The sequence below is a fragment of the Corvus hawaiiensis genome, chromosome 6 (assembly GCF_020740725.1).
Source record: "Corvus hawaiiensis isolate bCorHaw1 chromosome 6, bCorHaw1.pri.cur, whole genome shotgun sequence".
Lineage (NCBI taxonomy): Eukaryota > Metazoa > Chordata > Aves > Passeriformes > Corvidae > Corvus > Corvus hawaiiensis.
Window position 1 is genome coordinate 31,138,115 of NC_063218.1, and position 11,000 is coordinate 31,149,114.

The 11,000-nt window shown below is 36.7% G+C and overlaps 1 protein-coding gene across 5 annotated transcripts in view; it reads left to right on the forward strand.

Annotated features, from left to right (window-relative positions):
- CDIN1 (CDAN1 interacting nuclease 1) overlaps positions 1-10,005 on the forward strand; it is a 135,308-nt gene extending 125,303 nt beyond the window's left edge. For 2 of the 5 annotated variants that reach the window (XM_048305914.1, XM_048305921.1), the window contains one exon: positions 1,359-4,238. In XM_048305914.1, coding sequence (XP_048161871.1) covers positions 1,359-1,494 — 136 coding nt within the window. In that variant the 3' untranslated portion in view covers positions 1,495-4,238. Of the gene's footprint in view, positions 1-1,358; positions 4,239-9,702 lie in introns of those variants that run through there. The other 3 variants (XM_048305918.1, XM_048305916.1, XM_048305917.1) reach the window with 3 other exon arrangements.
- The last annotated feature ends 995 nt before the right edge of the window (positions 10,006-11,000 follow it).

The following is an 11,000-nucleotide window of genomic DNA, read 5'->3' on the forward strand; positions in this document are numbered from 1 at the left end:
TAGTAGCCATAGACCAAAATGTTACAATGCTCTGCAGCAGTTTCAGGCAAAAGAGTACCGTGTCTAATTGAAACTGCAGGAGGAAGCCACAGGGGTTTCTTCTTCCTTTGATGCCTATTCCATTACATGAGCACATCAAATAGAGTTTTCCCTGCATTGTTGGAAAGAAACCACCCTCATGAGGCCAGTCTGGCACTACCCATGGCTTTGAGGGCTTGTATTGTCTGCTCAGTGGACATTTAGGTTACCATGCCTCCCCCCAGCTCATATTTATTATAATTAAATGCTAACAAAAATTGGCTGCCATATTGGTTGAGTCCTGAGTACAGCTCTGTATATAAACCATTACATGACATTCTATTGAACTTTTTCTTGTACAGACGGTACCTAACAGCTCATCCTGCACTGTTGGTTTTGGCAAGTTCACTACAGCATATAATAAATCAAGGAAAGAAAAAGCTTTTTGGTCTAATGTTGTACAGACTGCTGTAATGTTAGACTACAGAAAGCAGTTCTGTTTTTAGACATCCTTTTACTAACCCAACATTCATAATTTATGATTCCACTGTAAAATTCCTGCAACACTACACCAGAAGTAGTGCTGCCCTTTAATTAAGTGCTCTCAGTAGGAAAAACGTGAAACTGATGTGCAAAACATATCGCAGTACACAGTGATTGATAGTGATTACTTCTTTATGAACCCAGCCTGAAGGTCTGAACTTCCTGATGGGTAGAATAGTCCATGGGGCTACTTCCTGAGATTGCCTAGTGGGGATCAGTCAGAGTTAGCAATATCTAAGGAATTCCTGAGGCACATTTCAGAGACATTACAGCACAAACTTTCTGTTTCTTCTGAATTGTTCTTTATGCTAATAATTACCTGAATAATAGCTCATTGTAGAGATTATATTTTGAGGATTCTTTGTCACCTTCATGATATTATAATTCGAATGAACTGGGACATGAGTAAAACCCTTGTGTTTTTAATGTCTGCACACACAAATCTAAAAGAGCAGAGTGCATGGCCAAAGAGGTTTCCCTATATATCACATTTACTGAATGTTATTTAGTATTTAATACATAGGTATTTTTTACTGACATGTGCAGAGTATTCAAAAGAAAAAAACTAAAACTTCGATGTGGATTCTTTGAGTCTCTAAATAGCATTCTTATTCATGGAATCAGGTACTATTGACAGCAATCAATGGCACATTCAAAATTTGAAAATTAAATGGAGGTCAAATACTCCCTCCAATTTTGCAGTGAAATTACCAAATTTGTGTTGGAATCACAGAGGTGGGAAATTAAAATTCCCCTAACACAGTTACGTAAGTTCACTTTTCCTTTTTGTTCGATAGATTTGGCCCTGGATTAGTCATCTATTGGTACGGATTTATTGAAGAGCTGGACTGCCATCGTGAACGTGGTATCCTGCTAAAAGACTGCTTCCCTACTGACATTGTGACTCTGCGACACAGCATGGCTCAGCGCTGATGTTGGGAGGAAGAGGTAAATCCGGAAGCAATTTTACTTTCCTGCAGTGTAAACTAATGGCAACATCTGCCCTGAACTTCAGCTGAACTCCTGCTGCCCGCCCTTATGCTACTGCTGCTTTACACAAACATATCAAGAGTTTCTGTTTTGCTTCAGACCTCTGTTGTGATCAGCCAAAAAAGACAGACACAACCCACTCATTATCAGCAGTTCTGTCTCTGTCAAACAGCTAGTTTCGAGATACTCATAATCTTTCTTCCTTCCGGATGGCTTCTTCAAGCATTCTAAACAAAGACAAAAATGCAGAGGCTGAAAGGTGGAGCTTTCAGTTCTTATCCCTGTTACAGAGTCACCTATAAAATTAAGTGCTTTTTATGAATTCAGTATGTGCTAGTGATGTGACTAAAACACCTACAGTGATGTGGAGATTTGGTAAAGACTGTTGTTTTGGGGCTTAAAACAATATAATGCAAAGCTGGTAAAGCCCAAGTGGTAAGAGAGGATCATGGCTGTTACAGTAAATACCCAGATTTTGAGATAATAATTGGTGCGTGTGTTTTATCACTATCTGGTTGTTAAAATCAACAATGTAATCCCAAGTTAACAGTTAAAAAAATAGGGGATTTTGAAAGGGGGATGAAAGTGAAGAACACAGGTTTTATTTTATGTATATAAGCCTGTGAAGTTTGGGGGTAGTTTTTAGGGGGTTTAATAAGTATTTTAGTGACTCAAAAATAACTTGCGTTTTGTCTTTTTCTCTCCCTCACCCCCAAGGAATCTATACCTAGGAATTTTTCTCTTAACTCACTAAGGAAGGAATCTGTCTTGACCCCTCTAGGTAGCAAATTTCTGGGACACTGAAGTCCAAAAGAACAGCGTGCAGGAGCTCTCTATGTGGGGTATTTCTGAAGGAGTTTGCCATCCTGGTGTTCAAGAAGGGGAATTTAAAAAAAAGATAAAACAGTGTTTCATACTGGATCAGTTCCACAAGACAAATAAAGCACACAAATGAACAGAAGTTTCCTGTGTAGTTGTTTCCTTTAAGAGCCTTGTTTTTCTCGTGTTAGAACCACCAAGATCAGAAGTTCATTGAGGTGGATGTTAGCCCTTCTTGAAATTTTGAGTTCAGTCTCTTCTTTTTCCATCCACATCTCCACTCAGAGGGGCAAGATCGGGTCACAGGTTTGTGCTCTCAGATGTTTTTTAATGACAGCAGCTTATTGGGCTTGACACACTTCAGTACTCTTTATTTTTGCTAACTGTTATTCAGGAAAGGACAAAATATTTTAAAATGTCAGCGAGAGATTTGCATGTATGCTCATCATGTTCAGATTTTCTGAGAAGAGCTATGGATTCTGTTGTAGAATTAAAGGTGTGATAACAGTCTCCCTAAAGCACAAGTTGATGACCTTTTCTGGAAGGAAAAGGTCTCTAAAACAGTACAGTGCATATTCATCACCTTTTTTTTAGTTGAGGTGATACTTTGTACACTGTATGATTTCAGAAATCATGTGCAGAGTTTTTACAGTCTTGCCTTGAGTGGAAAGGATATTAATCCTACTCAGGAGTTTTTTGGCTGTAGTTTTCAGATGCATACACAGTATTTCTATTTTTAATTTTTAGTTCTCACCTTAACACTTTCTGGCAAGTTTCAGACAGGAATTTATCATTTTGACTTATCTTTCATTTTCAGGAAAAAATATCTTTGGTCTTCTAGTACTCTGTCCCTTGCTGCAGAGATAGCCTAGTATAGCCCCACTATAGTGAGTTATTGTTGTATAGAGATGTTTTCTTGGATTTGACTGTGTTATAGTAAAGAGATTTATTTAAAAAAATATTCAAACACCTGTAACTCATTTATGTTCAACTGTTTAAGGTATTGTGCTGAGCTTATTTTATCTGACCAGCCTTAAGGATTTGCCCATAAAGATACACAGAAGCAATCTGTGAATGAATGTAGCTGCCTTATGCTGCACACAAGCTACATTTAGGGTGTTACTCCCCCTGGGACTTTAAACTATGGTTTAGGTTAGTGGAATGTGTAAAATCAAGAAGAGAATAAAAAAGAGGAAATAACTGAACATTATCATAGTAGAAAATTCAGAAATAATGGTTGTCTGAGTGAAATGGGTTTTAAAGGCAAACGGAATTTGTTTTAGCTACTGCATATGCTTTCTGTTATATGAAATCATTTAAATTAGCTTTTACATGATACACTAATGCTGCATTTTCTTTTTGAATAAATTAAATTTATCTGCACAGATGTTGAAAATTCCGCTAACCTCCATCAAAGCTTTTCTTTATTTGTTTTTACATTAAACAAATTTATGTGGAGACGCACAGATAAATCAGGTTAGGCTTATATTTGTTTATTTATTCCTCTACCTAGTGTTGTGACATACCAGGTTGGAAAGCAGTACAGCTGTCTTTAATCAGAGCTTTCAACTCATCTTCATATATTGCCCACTTTAAGAATCTTTGTATTCGAATGAGAATGAAATTAGCCACAAAAGTCTATATACTGTACTAATTTAATTGCATGCTATCAAAAAAGCTTTGCCACTATAAAAACTATGCTGTGTCACTATTTTAAATGCTGAAAGCAAAATATAGAAAAAAAATAGGACTGTTTTGTTATTACTACTTGTATACTGAAAAAAAACCCTCATTTGAGTATTTTTCTCTGTTTATCAGATGTAAACATCCATTTAATATTAAAGAGGAAGCACTGCTGTTTGCTTGTGGGTTTTTTCTTGATTTTGTTTTCTTAAACAATGTTGTGGCCATTAGAACCTTAACATTAAAACCAAATTCAGTTTTATGGAGTATTATGTAGAGTGTGCTAATGAATTATGCCAAGCCAGAAAACAGAAGTGAACATAAAACTGAATGATGTTCTCACTGGCATATATAGACTTGCAAGCATCTGCTCTTATCACCACTGGTATAGGGCCTGTTCTGAGCTTTAGGAATTGATGTAATTGTATTGAGTAGGGAAGCAAAACTTCCTTGTGAAGGAGGAACAACACAATGGTGGGCCACACACTCTAGTATAGGAAGAAAGCAGGGGTTTTGCCATTCCTATATTCTGGGGACACATTATTAGTATGAGTTTCATAATCTTTCCCTAAAGACAGCTCAGAGCAGAAGAACTTTCGTCTAAAGCTGAAGAAAGGGGACCAAATGTCCTATAGTGCTTACCTCATTACGTTAATAGTACTGGTAGTTCATGAATAGTTTTCATCCTGTTAGGTTGTATTTGCTCATTCAAAAAGTCATTCTTTCCTGGTATTGGTTTTTGGATTTCTCCACCATCTAGACTACTACAGAAGACTATCAATGCCTCTTTCCATTTGCCGCTCAATCATTCCCTTTTAATTTTCCATCTTATTTTAACCATTTCACATTTATTTATTCAATATCCTCCCATTTGCTTGTGTCCTATTTGAAAAGTTTCTACCATGTTTTGTACCACCTGCTTCTGTTTCTGTTACTACATCTGAAGAGTGCTGTTTCCATTTCTGTATACATTTGGACTGACCAACCATCTAAAGCAATTTTGCTCTTACTCTAATTTAAATAGCAGCTCTAGATTCCAAGTAGACTGTCCTCAAATTTCCACATAGTTTTGTAATGCAGAACCGTTGTGATGATCTTCTTCATTCTCTTGGTGTGAAACATAGGTCATTTCTGCAGGCTGGGTATATTTACCAAACAGAGCACACTTAGTGCAGAATAGTCACTCTCTCCTCTATTGAGAGTACAATTGTACAGAGGACTAAGTTAGTAGTGCCTCTGTGCTACTAGAAAATAGGCGTAGGCAATATTAGGAATTCAGCTGTTAAAGCAGTTCTTTCATTAAGGAGCCTTGTTTTCTCTGAGTTCATGCCTTCTTTGTGCACTACTTCTGCAAGGAGATCTGTTGAAGTTAAAGGTTTAGCTTTCCTCCTGTGCCAAAATCTCATTGGTTCAGAGTGGAAAAGATGGGTATGTCCCCATTTCCACATCACAGTCGATCTGGCAAAAGTTTGTACATTCTACAGGTTGTTGGTATTTACCAGAGTTGATAGCAATTCCTCAAGGGTCAACAAAAAGTACACAGAATTTAACTTGATTCTTGGTGTTACTTCATCTGATGTAGTCTTACAATAGGTAGCTTCTTCCAAAGGGATCTTCTGCTGTTAGGTGGTAAATATGGAGCTAGGGTAACAGTTGTTAGAAACATGTATTTGTTATTTTGAGGATGAGATAAAGTACATTAGAACAAATGCTGCTCAAGTATTGATTTAATATTACAGAATAAAATGGGAGGCTGCCTGCAAAAACAACAAAAAAATCCTCCTATCATGTTATTCTAAGTCACAAAAGGCCATTTGTTGTGGATTTGCAGGTTATTCAGAAATAACCTTTTTATTACATTGACAAAAGAAGAAACCTCAAGGGCTTGCTCTTTACAGTGGTGTGATAGGAACCTAAAGTGTGCCTGTTGAAAAATGAACTAGCTAACAATGGGAGCTTGGCAGCAACTTCACCATTTATAGAGGAACTGTCTATCTGGTACGATCTGTATAAAATAGACCTCTCTTAGGTTAGGGAAAGGTCACAAGTTACACAAAGTTTGGATAGTCTAAATGTGTTACTCAAAACTAACTCTCCTGTGTATAGTAAATATTAATTGAACCTGTATTATTAAAAACATGCCAGGATTCAAAAGATTAAATGAGGAAGATGTAATTATGAGCTACATAATAAACAGAGCAGTTTTAGTTCCCCTTGTATTTTTCACTTTCCTGCTATTGTTTCATATATGGCTGTTATACAAAGAGCAGCTGAGGTCAGCTACTATAAATTATGGGTTTTGTACAATAGTAATCTACCAAAATTATTCCAGAGCAGGATCAAAGAGCTTCAAAAGACTTTTCAAAAACTTTTCCACATGATAAAAAGACACTATTTTGATGCCTTATTTTTATGAGGATTTCTTGGTTTAGAGTTGCATCTTAGAGTATTCAGCTACTTGCGTTGATATGATGATATTTGAACACACAATATTTGCATAATTTGTTTGCAGCCTCAAATAAGCATGAAATGGTAATATTAAAAAAGCTGGTTTTAAATACATTTTAAAAGACTGGTACATTTTTCAAGCTAGGTTTTTAAGTTGATCTTAGTAAAAAGATTTTTGTTTGTGTGTTTACTTAAGGAAGCCAGGAAGACTTCAAGTGAAATTTGTTATTTCTTCTGTTTACAAACATACAAATAATATTTGCAATAAAAACAATTATTAAAAATTATAACATTAATTCTTACTAGCTCTCAGCTGGCATCATGTCCCTGCATAGGACACCAGCCTGCCCTCGCTCCTGGCCAGGCTTTCACCTAACGTGAACAATTGCATGTCATTTGCACAGATCCATAGATGTGGCACTGCGATGTCAACGCAAAATGAAATGTCAATGCAAGCGTATGGAGACGAAGTAACAGTATTGAAACCATGTCAGTGCATATCTACAGAGACCACGTTACTCTGTCAGTGTGATTTTAGGAAGATCACTTTGAAATGTTAAAATGAAATGAAACTAAGTCAATTAGGTAATAACAATTGAGGTTCAGGGATTAATTGAGGGCCTAAGGTGAAGCCAGTGGCCATTAACCCCAGCTAGTTATTAATTTTAGAGAAATAGAGAAATATCCTTGGCTAAGGTTATTGTCATTATTAGAGAGTTGGAAGGGTTTTTTCCCTACATTGTGTAAATAGTTTTTGCTGTTGCTTTTAATAGTGATACACAAAAGTGTGGTATTAAAAGGCAGTTAAAGGCATATTAGTGCAAAGTTGAGGATTTTTAGAACATGAATCTAGCCAATAACAGACAACCACTTCTTTTTTTATACAGACATTTAACAGATTTATATTGATGTCCAGCTATCTGTAAACAGACAGATTTACTATAACGTATTTACCTCTGAGAACTTGTTGAAGAAAAATAATATGAACATGGAAAAATGTTCATTTACACAGCAAATACTATTTGCATAGCTCAAGTATTCATTGTTAAAGCAGACATGTAAATTGGTCAAACAATAACAATATTAAATAATTATTTTTGAAAATACCTAAAAAAGCACCAAGTCAAGGTTATAAACTTTATGCAAATTCAGGATTTCAGAGTATATGACTAGCATTAGGACACAAATGTGTAGTATATTATTCTTTTATAATGTCAATGAGAGATGCTTGCCAAGAGCAATGACTCTGTGGTTCAGCATGCTATACAAACACATGAAATCTGTCTGGGTCTCTGTCCTAAGGAGAGAAGTCAGGACACTAGATGGAAGTCATACAGTTGTCCAAATATACACAAATATTATTTTTGCTGTTAATAAATATCAGGTACCCTTTTTCTTATAGAAGTCCCTGATAGATATTTGCTTGGTATAGGTGTGTTGGTGGAGGTCTCCAGGAAAGGGAAGTAAATCAATGTTTATTCCTGTTGTAGAAGGTGGTATCCCATGTTTAAGTGTTGGTGAGAGCAATGAGACATTTCTGCAAGTTGACAAGTGACAGTGATGTTAAGAGAGCGTGACATGGGAGAGGGGATGAGCTGCATCTGGAGGAGTCCAGGCCCTGCCCTGCTGAGAGCCCGCAGCTTTCAGAACTTGACCTGGGCATACTGGAGCTTCTGTCTCCAATGTGAAGCTGCACAGTTGTGGTCTTGCCTCCCAAAGTGCCTCAGGGGTGCCAAGAAAATTTCTGAAAGGTCTTTGAAACTCCTAGTAGAAGAGTACTATGAAAATGCAAGCTTTATTACCAGAAGACATTTTCCATTACAAATGGTTGCATTGGATTAATTTTCTTCTTTTTAATTTTTTTTTGCTTTTCCATAGTGAGCATTCATGCCACACTTCATTTTGTATTCTGCCACAGCATGATAGCTCCATAATGAGTAGAAAAACATAAAAACTATTTTGATCAGTTTATTTCCATACACTCTTTAGGCAGCCATATTTTAATGTGTTTGGCACTGCATTACATACAAATGATAAAATACACTTAGAAAAAAGTAGTCTGGCTATACATCATAAAAAAAAGAAATAGGCACTGTTGAGTCTCAAGACACACAGTTTCATCCTTCCTCTGAGGCACAACTGTCTATACAGATCAGCTTAAATGTCTGTCTAATCTATTCTTTAAAAACTGCAATGATGGAGATGCTTAGAAAGATTATGGGAATGCACTTCCCTACCCATCTTTATTTAGTTAGAAAGATTTTCTAATGTCTTACCTAAATCTTTTTTTGCTGTAATAAGCCTGTTACATCTCATCCAATTAAAAATGCATATGGAGAGTAAATCTGGTGTCTGTTTTCTTTTTCTGACCTTTTCTGTATTTGAATATTGTTTGCTGAACGAAACACCACAAAATCTTCCAACATTTTTTTACAGAAAGTTTTTAATGTTATGATTATATTTGTTACTCTACACATGTGTGTTGTATTTTAGAAACCCATTATGTACAAGATTCCTGCAAATATGTTCCTTCAATGACAAGTTGTTGTGTTCGATTTAGGCTGGACCTTTTATAATGTCCATATCCATATTCATCACAAATCAATCTTTTTTTATCCTATTATTCTTTTCCTTTTTGCAGATACTACTTGCTAGTGTATTTTTAATTTTAACTTGTTGACTTCAGACTACTTCTGTGTTCTGTTTAGTTTGAATTCCACCCTTTGGAAATAAATACTTGATGTGATTCACAAAGTTTTGAATGTGTAATCTGAAGTCAGTGAGTTAAAACTGTGTGTTTCAAGGTTATTACAGAATTTGATGGTTAGCCGTCACCAATAAAATATAGACTAATGGGATATATCCATCACAGGATATGCTCTTAAAACTTCTACCACCAGTCTTCATAGTCAGAAGATGTGGCTTACTGCTCAGTTTGTGAAATAAACATTTACTTTAACAAAATAAATAGTAGGAAAGAGTCTGCTAGCAAAGTGTAGCATGCAGAAGCAACAACTTTTTTTGCTTAGGTGTACATTTGCCATGATGGTCCGAATTCTCAGTTCTCAGGTTGGCTTGATCATCTTAAAAGATTCTGTTACTACTCGTGCAGTTATTGGCTGTGATGAGCTTGTACTGGTTTGCCAAAAAGCTGGAGGCTCCAGCTGACAGAAGTTTTCCTGTGCTTTCCTTTCATCCCAGCTTTTCAGTAAGGTTTGCTGAAGGCAGAGGGTATGAGTTACTTGTGCTCCAGCAACACACAGACCCTGGAAGCTCAGCAACATTTTCTGGCGTGACAAGGAGATGTGTCTTAAGAATGCAAGATAGTAAGTGTCACAGATTTATCTTCCATTTGCCTAATCCATGCTGTATTTGGCTTGAAACAGTCCAAACCATTCATGCTTTGCATAATTGTTTTATGCTCCTTGACCAGAGATAGATAACTTACTCATAGCTAATACTAACTAAAGAGAAAGAACAAAATAAAGTATCTAATATTTGGGAGACAATGGGGAATTTTAATTACATCCCAGATAAAGTGTTTGTTAGCTGAAAAAGTAACATGGAAAAGTGCATTTAGAGGGAAAATATGGTGTCCTTTTTACAGGGTGTAATTTGCAGTCTCCGTGTTCCCGTTTTACAAACTTCAGACTTTTCTCCTTCAATTACTCAGGCATAAGAACTTACTTACACAAAGTGGTCAGTTTATCAGAGCTCTACCATGAGGACTGAAAAGCAAACTCCATTGCATTTTTCTCATACTTGCCCATCTCTGCCCCAGGTATGCCTGGGGGGAGCTATGAGTCTGCTGATTTTTTCCTTATCCTACCCAACATCACTTCATTGCTAGACTAGATCAGAGACAGTCATCTACTGGCAACTGTGTTTAGCAGCATCATGCTGGTGGGTGAGCATTTACTCTCTTATTCTTCCACAGGGACTGGATTTTATTCAGCCATATTGGTCTTCTGCAGAAGTCTTGGCATGTTAACAAGCTAGTTTTCCAAAGTAGGGAAGGTGTTACAGTCTCATTCCTACTTTCTGGGATAACTCTTTAAAAGTCACAGTGACTTTTGCTAATACTGACACAGTGTCCATTTTGAGCCGTACGTGCTATGGCACAAGAATGGCGAGAGCCAATACAGTGAGCACCAAGTAGAAGAATACCTTCTTGTGCTTAAACAGTTGGTTCAGAATTACTTTACATTTCTCACTAATGAAACTGCTTCACACTCATCCTGTTAGCTTTTTTCTCAGTTTTTTTTCTGTGTTAATATAACACTTTGGTTCTAATTCCATTTTCCTTTAAAAATTGTGCTGTACTAGCCTTCTTGTTACCTTTTATACATTCTTCCTTCCTACACTGCTTATGTCTGTCTGTTTCTTCTTCCAGAGCTGCGCAAAGCTCTGCTTGCTCCATGTGCTAAGCCTGACTAAAGCTGTTAGTGGCTGCTTCTGAAGAGAGGCAACATGCAGCCCCTGAAGGACAACAGGGGGAA